This window comes from Neoarius graeffei, chromosome 20 (assembly GCF_027579695.1).
Source record: "Neoarius graeffei isolate fNeoGra1 chromosome 20, fNeoGra1.pri, whole genome shotgun sequence".
In the NCBI taxonomy this organism is placed as follows: Eukaryota; Metazoa; Chordata; class Actinopteri; order Siluriformes; family Ariidae; genus Neoarius; species Neoarius graeffei.
Genome location: NC_083588.1, coordinates 32,135,696 through 32,156,485, shown reverse-complemented (window position 1 = coordinate 32,156,485; position 20,790 = coordinate 32,135,696). Strand labels below are relative to the sequence as shown.

At 43.3% G+C, this 20,790-nt stretch overlaps 1 protein-coding gene across 1 annotated transcript in view; it reads left to right on the top strand.

Moving 5' to 3' along the window:
• The first annotated feature begins 9,129 nt into the window (after window positions 1-9,129).
• The window catches only part of cdr2l (cerebellar degeneration-related protein 2-like), a 33,211-nt gene continuing 21,550 nt past the window's right edge, over window positions 9,130-20,790 (top strand). Inside the window, exon 1 of the mRNA XM_060901496.1 lies at window positions 9,130-9,618. Coding sequence (XP_060757479.1) covers window positions 9,540-9,618 — 79 coding nt within the window. The 5' untranslated portion in view covers window positions 9,130-9,539. The remainder of the gene's footprint in view (window positions 9,619-20,790) is intronic.

Below are 20,790 nucleotides of genomic sequence, written 5' to 3'. Positions count from 1 at the left end.
CAAAAAGGGGGTGAGACAGTTCCTGGGGCTGGCTGGCTATTATCATAGGTTTATACCTAATTATTCGGACATCACCAGCCCTTTAACCGATCTCACTAAAAAGGGGGCTCCAGATCCGGTCCAGTGGACAGAGCAGTGCCAACAGGCGTTCTCTAAGGTAAAAACTGCACTGTGTGGGAGGCCACTTGTGCACTCCTCTGACTTCTCTCTCCCCTTTATTTTACAGACTGACGCATCAGACAGAGGGCTGGGGGCCATTTTGTCCCAGAAGGTGGAGGGTGAGGAGCGCCCCATGCTGTACATCAGCCGTAAACTCTCGATGCATGAAAGCAAGTACAGCATCATCGAAAAAGAGTGCCTTGCCATCAAGTGGGTGGTCCTTGCCCTCTGATACTACCTGGTGGGGTTCCCTTTCACTCTCTGTTCAGACTACGCACCCCTCCAGTGGCTCCACCACATGAAGGATGCCAATGCGTGGATCACCTGTTGGTATCTCGCCCTCCAGCCGTTTAAGTTCGAGGTGGTCCACAGGCCGGGGGCGCAGATGGTGGTGGCGGACTTCCTGTCCCATCGGGGGGCGGAGTCTGCTTCAGGCCGGATGGCTCCCCGGCCTGAGTCGGGCGGTGGGGGTATGTGGCAACGGGGGTGTGAACAAGCGGCAGTTTGTGAATGGAGGGCGGGGTTTTCAGCAAGCTGAAAAGCCAAAATAAGGAAAATAAAATGTATGTATGTGAACATCAACTCTCGCCTGTCGTGCTTCTGTGCTCGACCCACATCAGGAACTGTTACAGTGGTGCATTTATTTGATTTAAATCCCTCATCAAAACATTCCAAACTAAAAGTGTTAACTACAAAGAATTAGAAATAAACCTGGAAAAAAATAGCAGTCTAATTCTGCCTCACTAGGCATGATCATAATATATAGAGCTACACACACAGAAATGCTTGTGGAGCCACAGCTGTGACTAGAGTCAGCCATATAGCCTTAAATTGTGATGTCAGTCCATGGTATATCCAGGATATACCATGGACTGACTCACACCATATCCATTTTTGTTTTTACATCATGAGATACATTTCTTAATCAATGGTGGAACTAATTTATGTCACATGAGCCATCCTTTACCAATCCCTGCACAGGAATTTTTTGATGAGGGATATAAAGTGAAATGTCCTAGTACTATTATAACTGAATTAGGACCTTGGCTAGATTTTGGCTTTTACAGCACTAAAGTCAAACAACAACACCCTGGGGATTGCCCCCAGGGAATAGTCACTTAAATGATAAAAAAAACCTGTGGTAATTGAATCCAAATAATAAAATAAAGCCAAGGAGTTCCCACACAGGTAAGTTCACAAAAGAACAGAAGATGTGGTTCACTTAGTTCACAACAAAATTGAGTTTAATTTCACCTCCAAAAAAATAATGTTAAAATTAAGAATACAAAACTAAAGGGAGGGAGAACAGCATGTAGGTTAGCATATTTAAAAGCTATACCAAACCCAGAAAATGAAGGTAAATACAGAGGTGTCACATTATGAGGTGGCTAAATAAATACACAGCAAAATAGATCAACATGCAATCAGCTTAAAATAAAAACACCAAATAGCAAAATAATAAACATAAAATTACCTAAGAAAACACAACTGGTGGACACATCTATAAAGATGGGGGACAAATAAAATCACTTAAAAATCACTTAAAACAAAACCTAGCGCTGTTACTCAATAAAGTGTTACAAATAAAATAAAACTTCCAATAATGTGAAAACAAACAAAGCAGCAGTGGCAGGCTCAGCATGGGTTGAAGCGGTCTTGTTGATATCCGCTGGCCAATGTTAAAAACACGAAGGTAACCCCAGCAGCATTGTCTCGAACCAGAGCATGGACAGCAAGCAGCAAAGCACAGAAGTGTAGCAGTCGTTGTACGGCACGCTGGTACCTGCCTTTATATTCACGTCTAATATTAACGAGATAACTCCTGCAGCTGCCACACCAGAAATGACAGGGAAGACTGATTTTGCCTGTCGGTTACATCCTACCCCCCCCCCCCCCCCCCATTTTCTATTGGCAACCCACCAATACACTATTACACCCATTAATTCCATGGTCTAAAGAATGCTGGTGCTGTGCTGCTAGAGACCGCTACCTGGGAGATCATAGCCCCACCCGCCCTCCTCCGTATTGGTTCTGGGAGATGGTGGATGTTAGGGTGCTAGCATATGGTCATCCTAGTGGTCCTCCTAAGGGGAGCTGAAGTGGCACTAGGGGCATGGTCTGCTGGAGATAAGAGGACAGGGTCAGTAATTTCTGTTAGTGGAAGACTTAACGGTGCTGCATCAGAAGAGCCTGGTTGCACTATTGGGGGTTGGTTGTGCCCAGGTGCTGTCCTGACCACCAACAGCCCCGGGTCGTTCACATCCTCTTCTGTGTCACTATCATCACTCCCCACTGGTGGGAGGTCCAAAGAGCTAAACTGAGGGCACAAAGGAGAAGGGACCAATTTGAGCATAACACAATGCACATATTTTACCTGAGTTGAGTCATGCAATGGTGCTATGGCAAAGACTACTCCACCAGGGTCAAGTGTTTTCACCACTTTGTAGACTGTGGGCCCCCAGACATCCTGTATTTTATTTCAAACATGGACAGAATGGTCCTGCAGGTAGACTTCCTGATTCATCGGCAATGGCTCACTCAGTGGTAGTTGGTCGTGTCTGTCCTTCCTTTGCCTGGCTGCAGACTCCTTTGCATACTCAAAAGCCACCTGCATGCTGCCAGCCATTAACTCTGGTAAGTGCCCTAGAAGGGAGTCTACAGGTAGGTGAGGTTCTTGGCTATTTATCCATTATCTGTAGCCACTTATCCTGTTCTACAGGGTCGCAGGCAAGCTGAAGCCTATCCCAGCTGACTATGGGCAAGAGGCAGGGTACACCCTGGACAAGTCGCCAGGTCATTGCAGGGCTGACGCAGAGACAAACAACCATTCACACTCACATTCACACCTACGGTCAATTTAGAGCCACCAATTAACCTAACCTGCATGTCTTTGGACTGTGGGGGGAACTGGAGCACCCAGAGGAAACCCACGCAGTCACGGGGAGAACATGCAAACTCCACATAGAAAGGCCCTCGCTGGCCGCTGGCTGGGCTCAAACCCAGGACCTTCTTGCTGTGAGGCGACAGTGCTAACCACTACACCACCGTGCCGCCCCGGTTCTTGGCCAAACATAAGAAAATGTGGGGACTCTCCCATGTACTGATGAGTTGTAATGTAATAGTTAAACACAAGCTGGGGGAGGTGGTCGGGCCAATGACACTTTTGTGCAGGTGGAAGTGTGCACAGCAGATTATGCAGAGTGCGGTTAAATAATTCACACTCACCATTGCCCTGAGGGTGGTAGGGGGTAGTGTGAGTCTTCTGTACTCCATACAGTTCACACAGCTGCTGGACCAGGGCACTTTCAAAGTTCCTCCCCCGATCAGAGTGTATCCGGGCTGGGACCCCATAACGGTAGAACCACTCCTGGATCAGTATTCTTGCAACTGAAGGGCCCTCTGGTCCTTGGTGGGTACAGCCTGGGTGAATTTGGAGAAGACATCAGTCATTATTAAAACATTCTCCTTACCATCCCTAGAGGGTTCCAGCAGGGTGAAATCGATGGCCAGGATTTGGTTTGGTCTTGCAGTCAGCAAGTAACCCGTGGGTGCCCAGATCTGGGGTTGGGTAGACTTGACGAGATTACATCTTTCACAATTTTCACACCACTCATGGATGTCTTTGTTCATTCCTGGCCAGTAGCACCTCTGCCTCACTAAGTCAGTAGTTCGTTCTCTTCCTTGGTGGCCATGGTTCCGATGGAGCTGGTTCAAGACCTCCTCTTTGAGACTCTCTGGCAAGAGGAGCTGATGGACTTCCTCACGTCCATCTGGACGGAAAAAACGGCGATAAAGAGGCCATTTCTTTAGACCAGCCAACCCCACTGCTGCACCAGCCCATGCATTTGAGGGCTCAGCCCTTGTCTTTCAGTCTGACTTGTCATCCTCTTTTCCCGCCAGAAGTGAAGGAAGGTGCCAATGGTGGAATCAGCCTCCTGGAGAGCCTGCAGGTCAACAGAAGTGCGAGAGGGTAGGACAGTAACAGCAGATTGCACATCATGTTCAATCTTACCTCCCCCTGTGGATAACTGTAGAGCCGTAGGTACGGCTATGCCTGGCAGGTTTTGGTCCATCTTTTGGGAGGTTTCAGCCATTGGTTGCCTTGACAGGGCATCTGCATTTTTGTTGGTGCGGCCTGGACGATACCGAACACCGTAATCAAAGGCAGACAATTCAGCAACCCAACGCTGCTCAGTAGCCCCCAATTTTGCAGTGCCTAAATGACTCAGAGGGTTATTGTCAGTCCACACCACACACTTCTGACCCCACAGATACTCCCTGAACTTTTCAGTCATGACCCACTTCATACCAAGGAACTCCAATTTTATGGCGCTGTAATTCTTCTCTGCAGGGTGGAGGCTTCAACTGGCATAGGCAACGGGCCTCACGTCACCATCCTGTTGCTGTGACAGAATGGCACCCAAGCCGCTGTGGCTATCGTCAACCTCCAGGATAAAAGGGAGGGAGAAATTAGCAAAGGCCAAAACAGGTGCACCTACTAACCGGGCCTTTAGCTCCTGGAAGCTCCTCTCACAGCTTTCTGACCAGACCTCTCCCAGCAAGGCACCCTGGCCTTTATGAGTCCTTACTCCTGAGAGTTCAGCCACCAAATGATGCAGTAGTGCAGACAGTTTAGAGAACCGCTCCACAAAGTGCCTGTAGTAACCGGCAAAACCCAGGAAGGACCTGAGCTCAGAGACAGTGGTGGGATGAGGCCAGATAGTGACTGCTGAGATCTTACTGGGGTCAGTGGAAACACCCTCCTCGGAGATGAGGTGGCCCAAGTACTGTACCTCTTTTTTAAAGAAGGAACACTTATCCAGTTTAACCTTAAGTCTCTCCTGTCACAGGTGACTCAGCACGAGATCCAGATGGCTCAACTGCTCTCCCACACTGGAAGAAATAAACAATGATGTCATCGAGGTACAACAGTAAGGACTGGCAATGCTGGGGCCTAAACATCCTTTCCATAAGGCGTTGGAATGTCCTTGGTGCATTGCACAACCCAAATGGCATTCTGTTGAACTCAAATAGTCCAAAAGGGGTGCAAAAGGCAGTTTTTAGCTTATCTTCTTCCGCTACTGGTACCTGGTTGTAACTGCTGACTAAGTTCATGGTGGAAAACCACTTAGCTCCTGACAGTGCATCCAAGGACTCTTCTATTCAAGGAAGAGGAAAGGCATCCTTCCTTGTCTTGTGGTTTAACTGCTGGTAGTCCACACACAGGTGAAGGCTGCCATCTTTCTTCCTAACCAGGACAATGGGGGAGGCATAGGGACTACTACTCTCCCTAATAACCTGGGCCTCTAGCAGTTGGTGTATGTGGGCTTTAACTGCATCATAATCAGAAGGAGGAATATGCCGACACCTCTGCCTTACAGGTACATCATCAAGTAGGGGAATATTATGAGAGATAAGGTTAGTATAGCCAAGGTCACCCTCAAAAGCAGAAAACACAGATTCATGTTTTAACAACAATGCTCTCACTTGGTCCTGTTCTTCATCTGAGAGAACAGATAAATCAAGGGTCCTAATCTGCTCCTGCACTAAGCTAACTTTTCCAACTTAGGAGCTAACTATTGCAGTGGTCTTGCCTGGTTCACTCTTTACCTCACTAATTCCTGCTAGTAGGAATTTCTGTCTTTGACAACAGTCCTAAGGGACAGCGAGGGTGAAGTGTGACTACAAAACAACCTACATTAACAACAGGTATATAAGCAGTGCCCCGGGTGACATGAACAAGGGCAAGAGAGACTAACAGGCCCTCAGACAGATGATGGTCAGTTAAGGGCTCTAAAAGGACTGAACTGGAGGACCCAAACTGAGCAGAGCAGGTGGCAACTACTACTTTAATAGTGCCACCAGGAATATGTACTGGTCTCCTACCATGAACCCTAGCAAAACCTGTCTGTGACTTAGGGGCTTGGGCCTCAACCTGATGACAAAGTTGCAGAGCTCGCTGCCAAGACTCTGGTGCAGCCTGTACTGTGGGAAGAGTGAACAAATCAGGGCTGTACTGGCTAAACAGTTCATCATAACAACCCTGAATGACATTCATGCCCAAAATTCCCGGGCCCTCAGGTGGGGTGGGCTGCTCAGGAGGGTCTGCAAGTACCAATACACCTTGCTTAGGAATGGTTCTGCCGCACACTTCAATGTCTGGCTCCCAATAGCCAAGGTAAGGGATCTGTAACCCATTTGCAGCTTTTAATTGCAACCAATGACAAGAATGCAGTTTATCATGAAAGTTTTCCCTAAAAAATCTTTCTATGATGGTAGACACTATAGACAAGTGTCCAACAAACATTTTACCTCTACACCTGCCAGTTTAATAATCACTTGGGGGCAGGGGGCAATCAATTGGGCCGCTACCCCATCATCTGAGCCACTAAGGTCCCCTCCACATGTTTGGCTCTGAACATTGGAGGGAGCTAGTTTAATGCCTGCTGGGAGATAGTGGTAGCTGCAACCTGAGGGGCATAAACCAAGTTACTGAGCTGAGCAGGGACCCGCTCATTATCACAATCACTAGCATAATAACCCGACTGCTGACACTGTCTACAAATTACATTACCTCTGTTAGTCCTGGGACATGGGGTTGCCTGCCTTTTCAGAAGAATCTTGCTCAACTGATCAATCTGCTCTTGCTGTTTGTGTAGCATGGTTGCCAACTCCACTCCATTGGGGGTCCCCATGCAGGTTTGAATCCTGCTGATTATACCAAGAAATTGTAACTGAATTAGGGCCTTGGCTAGATTTTGGCTTTTACAGCAATAATGTCCAATAACACCACCCTGGGGATTTCCCCCAGGGAACAGTCACTTAAATGATAAAAAAAAAAAAAACTGTGGTAATTGAATCCAAATCATAAAAGAAAGCCAAGGAGTTCCCACACAGGTAAGTTCACAAAAGAACAGAAACGTGGTTCACTTAGTTCACAACAAAATTGAGTTTAATTTCACCTCCAACAAAAATAAATAATGTTAAAATTAAGAATACAAAACTAAAGGGAGGGAAAACAGAATCTAGGTTAGCAGTGATTTAAAAGCTATACCAAACTCAGAAAATGAAGGTAAATACAGAGGTGTCACATTATGAGGTGGCTAAATAAATACACAGCAAATTAGATCAACATGCAATCAACTTAAAATAAAACACACCAAATAGCAAAACAATAAACATAAAATTAAAGCCACCTAAGAAAACACAACTGGTGGACACCTCTATAAAGATGGGGGACAAATAAAATCACTTAAAATCACTTAAAACAAAACCTAGTGCTGTTAATAAAGTGTTACAAACAAAATAAAACTTCCAATAATGTTAAAACAAAACAAAGCAGCAGTGGCAAGCTCAACATGGGTTGAAGCGGTCTTGTTGATATCCGCCGGCCAATGTTAAAAACACGAAGGTAACCCCAGCGGCACTGTCTTGAACCAGAGCATGGACAGCAAGCAGCAAAGCACAGAAGTGTAGCAGTCATTGTACAGCATGCTGATACCTGCCTTTATATTCACGTCTAATATTAATGAGATAACTCCTCCAGCTGCCACACCGGAAATGACGGGGAAGACTGACTTCGCCTGCCGGTTTCACTATTATACTAAATATGAACATTCTTGGAATGCTGCTTGACCAGAATATTAGTTGACTGGAACTAATTGTTGCATAAATGAAAATAATGTTTAGTTTATTAATATACAAAACACTGCATTTTTTTAATGGTTTATAGTTTAATGTTGTGGTACATCCAGAAGACCACCTAGTTCCTGTTCTCACTTACAAAATGGCTGCTATAGACATGTCATTCTCTCTCTCTGTCTCTCTGGAAAGCCTAAACTCCTCTGTTCTGAAGACTTCCTTGGGAAAGAGCTGGGAAACTTTGACTGTTACAAAGTGCTTACAACAAAGACTCCTGCTATAAATGTTAAATCAATGATTATACCCTTTACTTTGTTAAAGGTGTCATTCCACGACAAACTGTTCAATACTTGCTCTTTTTGAAATACCATAGGTCACTCCGAGTTGCATATGCATGCTGCACGTGAAAATGTTCTTCTACCCTCATTCCCTGTATTAGCCTATGAAAGAAAACAGACGGAAAAACGAGCGAATCAGAAAAAGGCCTGCGAACTTACGTCACTTCGAAAATTAGTAGTCATGGCCTCGCCCATAACCCACTGGAGGGAGCGTCACAGTGCTGTTAGCCAATCAGAAGCGATATGTTTACATGTCATGAATATTCATGAGTAAGAGCTGAAATCCTGTCGTTCTCTCCCCACCCACTCCTCCACCAAACTAAAACAGCCTGAAACAGGAGCACCACAGCATTTTTTTTCACCAAAACCGTCTCACAGGGCATTCATTCATACTACAGACTACCGCACAATTGATGAAAAAACGATGCAATGACACCTTTAAACAACACTTAAAAAACCTGCTATTATTAGTAGATTATGTAGAGAATCCGCCATAACTCTGTGCGTAAGCAGTTACTACAGAAACAACTAGAACGAGCGCATTGATATTAGATCTGTCGTTCACGGTCCAGCCGGAAATAATTTCTGAGCTGTTCTACGAAAATAATGCACATTTTCTGACCAATCAGATTTGAGCATTCAACATGACCGTGGTATCACTGATGATTCACTTAATCAACATTATTAAGGTTGGAGAATTCAACAGCACTGTGGTATAAATAAAAATGGTCTAAACGAATTAGTTTTAATGTGAAAATGTAAAAAAAAAAATCATTATATTGGAGTGAAAATAAATAAATTCCGCGGGATTGAAAGCGGTCAATCTGGCAACACGTGCAGCAGAGCTTGTTGCACGAGGACCGGAGGCAGCCACCTCACCATCAGCACGAGCCGAACGGGATGTCGGGAAGTGGACAGAGGACGGGGAGGTGATGTCGGTGATTAGCACCGGAGTGGGAGGGACTGAGTTTTGACAAAAATAGATGTCATCAGCAGTGATGTGTGCACTTTAGTGAGAAGCAGCACTGCTTACAGCTGCATGATGATTATTCTTGTTATTGTTTTTGCTGTAAATAAGCGTGCAGCCAGCGGTGTGAACATATCAGTGATGTCAGTGTGCTAGTTGTCTGTCAACTGAGGACAATCCGCCTGCTTTTGTCATTCCTCGCTCTCTGACGCTTGGGCAGAGGCAGAGCTGATCGGACCCTTTCATTCCATTGTGCCATCACTGCCAACAACAGCGCTTTGCACAGTGTCCAAGCTTTAAAATTGTCCGCGTTGCATGTATAGATTTGCATATATTTTTTTCAATTTCTATTTTTTCGTTTGAAAAAGTCACTATCCTCCAGCTTCATCAGAAGACGCTGCTGAACGCCGTTTCCTGTGTGGAAGAAGTGCCTGATGCTCCGTGCTGGCGGGATGGAGGAGTTTGTGACTGAAGAGGACGAGCCATGGTACGACCAGAGAGACCTGGAGCAGGGTGAGTCCATGATGCAACATCAAACAGCTGCATTACAGCTTGAGTTTAGCACCAACAAGCGTCCTTTACAAGAAAACTAATGCTAAGATTATACAAAGGCTTTAATAGTGGCCTGTTCTGCTGATGTCATCAGATAAGGATGTGATCTGCTGTATGGAGCTCTGAAGTGAAGGTGGAATATCCAGCCCATCATTTAGATCATGATATAATGAATACAGTTTATTGTTATTTTGACACACTGTGAAAATTATCAATAGTAAACACTGTAACCAGCTGCTCACCGGGTTATGTCTCACTGTGGGAATAAAGTGATGTGTAGGCCAATAATAACCCATGAGGAAGTCCTATAATAACCCAAAATGATTTATTCACAAAACATATAAAAACCAAAATTTAATTACACATGTTCTCTGATATTAAATCTCTTAATGCATTTTCTGAGTTTCACATGTCACACTGGCTTGTTTTCTTTGGTGCTGAATTCTCAAACTTGATTGGTCAGACTGCCGAAGGAGCCTCTGGAGTTGACGCTTTGTAACACTAAGCCTATGTTTACATTAGACCGTATCAGCGGATCATCAGATTAACATTTTTAAAACGATTAGTGTGCACACAGCAACACCAATACACGATTTGCGTGCACACAGCAACACCAATACACGGATACGCTCGGCTCCGCAGGCATCCTGCGCTCCAAATCACTCCGCCCTGAACAGCGAGTGCCCTCTGGAGGGTGCGCACTCCGGCCCTGCGCAGCTCACAGAGCACGCGAGTGAAGTGCATGAGCCACGATTCGGGACTGAGCCGCTGTGTGCGTGATCCCAGCGCATATCACTTACCACTTGCAAGTGGAAGGATGGCAAGCCTAAAGACAATCATAACTACACAATGGGTAGTATTTGCATCAGTATTTGCAGTATTTTCATACTTTTATACTCTTTAATGAAAGGTGATACAAGGCGGAAGTCCGCGCCGTTTTTCAGCAGTCGCGTCACATGACCAACGCCAGCGAATCAGGAAGGTGGATGTCACAGTAACGTTGTCCAATGACGACACCAGCTAGAGCTCAGCACAGCGTATCCGCGTATTCTCAATGTTTACACAGCACCAGAGCTGACACGATCTGGATTGAATACGTGGACGCTGGCGGATTTCCGTTTCCCGGCGTTTCCAGGCGGTTTAATGTAAACGGACAGTGCATCCGCGAAGAAAACGAGACAGATATGGTCTAATGTAAACTTGGCCTAAGTGTTCTGTTCCTCCATGGGAAAATCTTCAGGACTGAGTGCTTTGCACTTTCTGGTCTTCTTGTACATGACAAAATGCTTTTTTTTTTTTGTCTTATTAACATCAAAACAGAAATAAGAGAGACTGCTAAGGGAATGGCTGTTTATAGTTGCTATAATGTAAGTGCTAACTTGTCTCGTGGATGTTCTACAATGATAAATATACTGCCCAGCCCCCAAAAAGTTGCCATTTGGATTTAAAGAACAAATCAGATAATTATTGCAATGATTAATGGAAGACTGCCTTTCAATTTTAATAAAATCCATAATATTTAGTTCTCTCTGAAACTTGGTCATGAAGATGTAGGTTTATTTCTTTAATATATCACAAAATATCAGGTAATTCTGTGACTGGGAACATATCTAATTTGAGGAGATTCCATAGCAAATAATGTGCGTGAGATCGCCCAGTTCGTGCAGTCAAGCAAACGGAGGAAGTGCATGTGTGCATGCATAAGTTTACCTTTGATCATCCCACCATCTCCACTGATCGCCAATATTTATTAGTGTGGTCCTGCGTTTCCGTTCCTTTCGCAATACAGCGTCTTTTCTTTTCGTTTTCCGTTACTGTAGTCGGTCTTTCACGTTTCATTTGCACACTCACGTCCTCTATATTTCTCTCCTGTTTCAAATTTGTATCCCACAATGCCTTGCATGAATGGGGGAAACCCCCCATGCGATGCATGACGTAGTGTCTTGAATTGGGTCATGTTGAAGCAGGCAAAAATGGTGGAGAATTTAAATTCATTAATTGTTCTATTAGGGAAAAAAACGAATAAAAATGGAAGTCTGTGATTTGAATTCAGTAGCTTTTGGTCCACTAAACAAAAATTATTTATTGGGTGTCAGGGAAAATTATTTTTATGACCTACACTTGAAAAACCTGAAAAGCAGTCTACCTTTAATGTGTTTCAGCTGGCAGCAATTCTTTTAAACCTAATTGATGCAGTGAGGTAGCTTCTCATTTCTTAAACATCTGTGTTGGAAGACATATCCCGTGCTCATGGAAAAGATGTTGCTGTGTTTCAGAAGGGTCAAATTATTGGCCTTTATTAAGCCAGGCAATGAAAAGAACTAAGGAGAATGCCGAAATGACTGACATTGGGTTAAGAACTGTCCAACGCATTATTAAAACCTGGAAGGATAATGGTGAACCATCAACTCCGTGGAAAAAATGTGGTTGGAAAAAGATCCTGACTGACTACGATCAGAGATCACTTAAACACTTGAAGTCGAATCATAAATAAATTGACAGTAGAACTCATGACTATGTTTAATAGTGAAATTAAGAGCATTTCCACATTCACAATGTGGTGAGAACTCACAGGATTGGTACTAAACAGCTGTGTGGCCATAAGAAAACCACTTGTTAGTGAGACTAATCAAGAGAAAAGGCTTCAATTTGCTGCAGAGCATAAAGATTGGACACTGGAGCAATGGAAAAGGTCATGTGGTTTGATTAGTCCAGATTTACCCTGTTCCTGAGGAATGGGTGGATCAGGGAAGGTAAGAAGGGAAGCACATGAAGCGATGCATCCATCATGAATGCTGCAATCAAAGCTAAAGTCGGTCCAACCAAAATTAGAGTGCACAATTTTTTATTTTTCTTTAAAGCAGGGCAGTGTATAACTATAAATGATTAAAAAGTATGACATGTTCATTAATGAACTAAAAATATTGATCAACAGGAAATCCCTGTGTTACTGTAACAAATGGAATAAATTATTTCTGGGCTTGTAGGAAAAAGTAATCCACTCCAGGGTGTCAACGACATTGAAGCATCCCATCATTATTGTTTTTTTTCCATAACAGCAAGCCCTATTGTGATTCCCCCCCCCCTTACTTATTCATTCTTCATTCACACTGTCCGTTGTGTTAATTTTTATCTACAGTATGTGCATCATTCTTTTTCTTCTTTTTCCTCATCATGCCTCTGAATGTTGACTATTCATTTCCAGTCATCCCTGCAGAGTGGAATATTATCCACAGATTCACCCTGGTGTGTGTAATAGTGCTTAGAAAGATGTTTTTGTCCTTTTCTGACCTTTGAGCAAGTATTTCTGGCACTATTTATATTGCTGAGTGGAGGAATGTGCATTAGCAGGCATTTTCCAAGGTGTACTTCAACATCATTTAATGACATGGACAGTTTAGTGTGTTGCTGTGAGTTCGGAACTTGAAATATGAATCTGCTCTGTGGGAAGTGAGAAGGAATGTGCTGGGAGGGAATTCTCACCATTTGTGGCTTAACAGCGACGTGGAACTTGGATTTGCACAGAAATTTCTTGGCTCTGAGTTGAGAGAGGTCTCAAGTTGCTTCCAAGAATGACAACAATTCAGGAACAATAAAATGGAGCTTAATGCTTTCTTTTTTCCCCAAACATAACAATGCAGAGGAAAAAAAATCAACAATTAAATTTTCTTTCTTTCAATTCCTCAACACTGATTGTATGGATTTAACTGAAGTGAGTTCAGATCAGTAATAAAGACATGACAGCGTTTACAGGTCTGACACCTAAAAGAAAGAAGCTAGTTTTGCTTCATGTTGATGTCTGCTACATGATGAAACTGCACATTTAGAGCTTGAGTGGAGCCAGATCTTATCAACTTCATTGTATTTGTCTCACAGTGCTACAAATGGGTTTACGACCGCTGTGTACACAGACACACGGTTTCCTATTACAAGAATTTCTTATTGATCTGCTTCAAGAGAAGAGTGGTGGTTCTGGTGCCTACAGAGAAAAAACAGGAAATTACCAATCAAAGCCCAGTGGTGCTAGAAATCAAGAATTTCTCTGTTAGTAGCCTGAGACTGATCTCTGATGCTGTAGTACCTGTAAACTATTATTATTTTCACATGATCAAATTAATCAATAACTTGACAGGCGCTTCCTGAGTCGACATGGGTATCTTAGTCTGCATGTTCAAGGAATGCACGAACATGTTCAGGGCAGGAGTACTTTAGGGTTAGACTTTGTAGACTGTCAGAGGATGATCTGAAATATCAGCCAGCTCATAGAATCATACTGGAGTGATATTTAGGCTGCATTCAACCTCACTTGGAAGTCGGAAGTCTAAACTTGGAATGACACAATTCTCAAACTTGCTGCATTCAAGCAACAAAGTGAGGAAAAACATGAAGCGTGTGTTTTTGTTCATAGCAAACTCACCAGCTCTCATGGGTTGATGTGTTTTTCTCAATACAACAAGCTGTATGGCCAGTGTTAAAGTAAACAGTACTGTAAAGTCCTTTTAAAGTAGTGAAGTGATGTTTTATGGCCCTTTTCCACTACCCTTTTTCAGCTCGCTTCAGCTCACTTCAGCCCGACACAGCTCGCGTTTCGACTATCTCAAAACAGCACGACTCAGCTCGCTTCAGCCCTGCTTAGCACCCAAAACTTGCACGGTTTTGGAGTGGGGCTGAAGCGAGCCAAACCGAGCTGAGTGAGGCTGGGGGCATGAGCAGACACTCCCCTGTGCACTGATTGGTGAGGAGGAGTGTCCTCACATGCCCACACACGCCCCGCGAGCACGCTGGGATCTGTAAACACCGTAAACCCAGAAGAAGAAGAATTACGAATTACGAGAATTTCTGGAGCCTTATGCGCCTCGCCTCATCTATACGCTCTTGCCAGTATCTGTTGGCGTTGTTGGTGGCAACAAGCCACAGCACCAAGACCAGCAACACTAACGACTCCATGTCCTCCATGTTTATTGTTCACTATCCGGGTTGTGAGACTACCGCTTAAAAGATCACTGATGTCACTGTTTGCGCCGCTTAACGACATCACGTGACGTCCACCCACTTTCGCTAACTCCACCCGATGTGTCTACCCACTTCCAGCCAGCACGGTTCAGCGCGGTGGTAGTCGAAATGCAACTCCAATAACCCCGCTCAGCTCGACTCAGCCCGACTCAGCACGGCACGGCTCAGCCCGACTCAGCCGCGTTTGTAGTGGAAAAGCGGCATTATTTACTGGTAACAATGCGAGTAGCCATGTTAACACAATGTCATATGCTGAACTCAGGGTTAAGGACACCTTCCTGTCTTTCCAAGTAGGAATTCCAAGTTTTATTTGTTGAGTTTGGAAGTTCTCAAAGCTGTGTTTCCATTAATTTGCTTAACGCACAATTTGAAATTGTGAACTAAAAAAACGAGTAATGGAAGCGTGAATATTTTTGAAAAAAAAAACCCTTAAATATTGCAAAAACAATTTTTATCAGATGATTCCACAAAGCAATATTTTGTAAAATTGAAATGGAAACATTTTTCGCATGACACGAAGAACAAAAGTAAACGCTACTTTTCTGAAAAAAGTAGCTCTTACTCTGTAAGAGCTATTGCAAGAGGAGAAAATGCATAACATCACTCAATGGAAACACAGACCAGTTGTGTTTTATCAAAATTTTAAATATCACTTATATTTTGCAAAAAGCTGCAATGGACACCCAGCTTGAGTTACAAGTTTTAGTTGAACGCAGCATTTTCCACTGACCTGCTAGGACTGCAATAGAGACAGTATACTACAGTATATTGCAGTTATAGTTCTAATCAATTGTGTTAGCAATAACACACTTGGAAACCCTTGATGTAAAATTGGTGTGCGTTATTTTGACTGGGTTTGTGTGCAGTGGTCAGGCTGGCCTGAATTCTTTCAGTACATTGCTTCGTCTTTACTTTTACTCATTATATAAGTGCACTATGTAGGCAGTGAAATAATGCTTTCTCTACTCTGTATATGCATGTCGTGCAAAATGTGAGCCGTTTGACATTTACACAAAAACAGATCACTTCCAGAGTGTAATGTAACCTAATACAAAAATATCTTGTATAATACCCAAATTAAATGCATAATTGTTTAGAAAAGAAAGAATAAAGGTATAATTTGGGAACATGAATTTGTCATTTTTGCCAACAACAAAGAGTGTCATTGTTTCACAGTGACTAAAATGGGTATGATTCTTAAGGCCTGACGTTACGACTTCAGTTGTGAATGCTCCAAGTGCAAGCTTTAATACGTATACAGTGTTTGTCCATGGAGTTTGACAAGCTTGCATGTGCATGACCGGATAAGAAAAGCCTCTGCAACAACATTTATGGTGGTTCACTTTTTTCCTCCACAATTGCGCCAGTTCGTTTCTACAAGAAGTTTACCATGACATGTCAGCTATTTTTAAGTTATCTGAAAGTAAACAGCCTATTATTTTAGCCATGATTTATATATTACATCACAGATGCAGTATCTTGGCTGAATACACTCACCGTCCACTCTAATAGGGTGTTCTTGATTCTAAGATTCCTGTTCTTGGCTGGCAGGAGTGGAACCCAATGTGGTTTTCTGCTTTTGCATGCTGAGGTGCTTGTCTGCTCACCACGGTTGTAAAGAGGTGCTATGAGTTACTATATCCTTCCTGGCAGCTCAGACCAATCTGGCCATTTTCCTCTGACCTCTCTTATCAACAAGGCATTTCCACCCACAGAACAGTTGCTCACTCAATGTTTTTTTTCTTTTTCTTTTTTCGTACCATTCTGTGTAAACTCTAGAGACTGTGTGTGAAAACCCCAGGAGATCAGCAGTTTCTGAAATACTCAGACCAGTCCATCTGGCACCAACACCCATGCCACAGTGAAAGTCACAGAGATCACAATTTTTCCCATTCTGATGTTTGAAGTGAAAATTAACTGAAGCTCTTGATTTGTATCTGTATTGTGCTGCTGTCAAGGGATTGGCTGATTAGATAACTGCATAAAACAGCAGATGTATAGGTGCAAATAAAGTGGCCAGTGAGTGTATTTGTTTAGACTTGTATGTTTTTGACTTTGTGTGATAAATGTTTCTACAAAAATACCTCTTGGTGTGATTTCATATGCATACCTGATTACAGTTCACTGGTAAGTTCAGTAGTGGTGTACACATCATAATACATCATTACTGCATATTGGATATGTTTTGAAGTGCAGTTGCAAATATACTTAAAATTTAAAATTGTATTTAATTGAAAAGTAAATTGGTGACATGGTGGTGTAGTGGTTAGCACTGTCGCCTCACAGCAAGAAGGTCCGGGTTCGAGCCCCGTGGCCGGCGAGGGCCTTTCTGTGTGGAGTTTGCATGTTTGCGTGTCTGTGTGGGTTTCCTCTGGGTGCTCCGGTTTCCCCCACAGTCCAAAGACATGCAGGTTAGGTTAACTGGTGACTCTAAATTGACCGTAGGTGTGAATGAGAGTGTGAATGGTTGTCTGTATGTGTCAGCCCTGTGATGACCTGGCGACTTGTCCAGGGTGTACCCTGCCTTTCGCCCATAGTCAGCTGGGATAGGCTCCAGCTTGCCTGCGACCCTGTAGAACAGGATAAAGTGGCTAGAGATAATGAGATGAGATGAAAAGTAAATTATTGTTTTCAGGGGAAGATGAGTATACTGACCTGTCTGAGCTATACAGGATACAAAGACACATTTGCATATTGTAGTGTCACTACTGCACAGGCCAATACTATGATAGACCTAAAGATAAACAAACAATATAATGTGTATCTCCACGATGACCATGGAAAGCTTTCCTGAGTTTTGTTCAGGGGAGGAAACAAAGATGGAAGGTGGATGAGAGTTGCCATGGTGTAGCCTCCATCTTCTCCCACTTCCTCTCTGGCGGCACAATATTTGATTAACTGTTATTAAGTCTGGGATGATGATGATGATGATCTAGATGGTGAGGGGGAAGTGCTATAGCTTCGTTTGTAACCAGCAGACACTCCAGCAGCTCTCTCAGTAAGAGCTCAAGAGCATGAGATGTAGACTGAAAAATGAGTGCATATGAGGTATATTCTTGCATTCTTTTTAGTTTTGTATATATATTCTGTACACTGGCTGTATAAAAAGACCAAGCACAAAGTGCATTTCCTACTAGATGTTTTATAATTGGGTCTTCATTATGGATTAATTAATTGAACTGTATGCGGAACTCCTTTAGACCTGAGTTTTATAAGGTTCTATCTCCAGTTCATTCATGATATGTCTGTTGAGCAATAGGTACAATTTTCTAAACTTGTACCAGAAGGTTTGGTTTGAGTATTTCAGAAACTGCTGATCTCCTGGGAATTTTACACATAACAATCTCTGGAGTTGATACAGAATGGTGCAAAAAACACTAGATGAGCAACAGTTTTGTGGAAATACCTTGTTGATAAGAGAGCAAGAGGCACAGGGTCATTGAAACTGGACAGCTGAAGACTGACAAAACACCAAGTGATTTCCCCCCCCCCATCTTCACCTGTCAAGTTGTGCTCATGATAGCCTCAGATTCTTGTTTTTCGCTGTCAGGAGTGGAACCTGATGTGGTCTTCTGCTGTTGTAGCTCATCTAACTCAGGGTTTGATATGTTGTACATTCTGAGATGCTTTTCTGCTTACCACAGTTGTAAGGAGTGATTTGAGTTACTATAGACTTCCTGTCAGCTCAGACCAGCCTCACCATTCTCCTCTGATCTGTCTTATTAAAGGAGATACACAGAACCATGGCCTCACTTTCGTTTATAAATACCTTGAGACTTCAAGAATGTCACAGGAATAGTTTTAAGTGTTAACAATAAATCTAATATTGTAATTTTTACGATTTAAAGTGATTCATATAGGTAGCGGTCTGAGTGAATGACCTTGACGTTCGTAACGTCACAGCAGGAAGTCTATCGGTCTCTTTGCCATTTCCGCTATACTAAAACACAGAGCTGACTGCAACTCCGATCCTCCATTTTGAGCTAAGTTATCGCCATGGCACGTAGATGTGTTGCTGACCAGTGCAGCAACACGACACAAGGTGGATTTATGTTGCATTCATGGCCCAAGAATGTTCAAACTGCAAAGAGGTGGACGCGTTTTGCGAGAAGTTCACGGGCACATTGGGTGCCTACGAAGTGGTTTCTACTCTGCTCTGCACATTTTACTGAAGACTCGTTCGAGACCTCTGATCTGTTGAGGAGCGTTGGCTATAAGCCCATATTGAAAGAGGGTGCAGTACCAACTAGACTGCATTTCCGCAGAGAAAATGCAGTCTGCTTGCTGAGCTGTAGCAGAACAGCTAGCATGCCAACATGCTAATGCCAACATGCTAACAACTAGCATGTTAACAGTTAGCATACTAGCATGCTAACAGCATATTAACATGTTAAAAGCTAGCATGCTAATAGATAACATGCTAATAGATAACATGCTAACAGCTAGCATTCTAACATGCTAATGATTAACATGCTATTTGTTAAAATTCTAACACTTTTTTTAATATGCTGACAGCTATCATGTTAACAGCTAACAGGCTAACACGCTAATGGCTAATATGTTAACATTTAGCATGCTAACACGCTGAGGGTGACATGCTAACAGTTAGCATGCTAATATGCTCAGGCAAACTCGCTAACAGCAAACATGCAAACTCTGCATGCTACCATGCTAATCCTAACATGTTAACAGCTCTCATGATAACATGCTAATGGTGAACATGCTAACAACTCGCGAGCTAACAGCAGGCATGATATCGTAATGGGTAACATGCTAACAGCTAGCATGGTAACATGTGAATGCTTATATGCTAATTGCTGTCGTATGTGCGTGTAAGTATTCCTAATAAAGTGGCCATTCAGTTGAAGTTGATTTGCTGTCAAAGTCTCAAATGAGCAGATCCTTGCCAAATGCATCATCACCTATGGGGGAAGAGAGGAATGACTCAGTCAAGCTTCCATTGATTAGCGGCAAAATGGAGAAAAAATGGACGGATGAAAGGCAAGACAAAGACGAGTGCGGGTCAGAACTGATATCATGTGTGTGATGGGTGATTTGGCCTGAGGTGCCATATGAAGTTTGGTGGATGTGTGGTGAAGTGTTACTGAGCAAAACTCCATTCATTTGAATGGGGCCAAAAATCAATGGAAGCCTATGGAGGTAAAAAGAGATGCGTGAAAACCAAGGAAAAGACGAGTGCAGGTCTCAGATGAGGGGATGGATCTGTGCGGGGACTTGGCCTGAGGCATCAAGTGAAGTTTCTTGAAGTTTGGTCACTTGGTTAAAAAAATTGATGGAGAGTGAAAGTTTTTCTCCTGAAACACCATTCATTTTCAATGGGGCCAAAAATCAATGCAAGCCTATGGAGGAAAAAGGGATGAGCAAAAAGAAAGGAAAAATATGAGTGCAGGTCAGAACCGATTGCATGTATGTGTTGGGGGAGTTGGCCTGAAGTGTCACATGAGGTTTGGTGCATCTGCGATGGAGCATGTCCGAGTAGGACAATTCAATTCATGAGCCCTATTCATTCTCTATGGGGAAAAAAACAAAAGCAAAATGACAAGAACAAGAGAACGGGTACGTTCATCCAAAAGCTGTATACAAGCACACTACACCACTTCGGGCCAGACGTCTCAGAGTTGGAACGGTGTCTATCTCGAACAGTAGTGGAGTGGTGGATCCAAAAAACGTGTCGGAATAAGGCAGAATAAGTAAACTTAAGAAGGACAATAGTGTGCTTGAGCAAGCACACTAACAATTAAATAAAACTACAAGAAAAGGAAAGTATTTTTATTTATTTATTAAAAAGGAAAGTAAGTTTTTAGTTGCGCCAGTTCTCCTGGAGTGTGAGCTGAAGGTTGTTGGTAAAACCTGGGACAGAACGGGATGTGACATATCGCTTGGGCAGTGATCTCCCCGCAGTTGTTACTAAAACCGGTGATGTCCCGTCCCAGGTTTTAATAATTGCCTGAGCCGAGCAGTCATGGTGGAGTACTCCGTATGGAGAAAATGGAGAATGAATGGAGCAGCCGTCTGATTTCTCTGCTGGATATTGCTGCCATCTCGCCCTTATGTGGAAGAAGCGAATGAACAGAGAACTGAACGAACAACTGAAAGTCA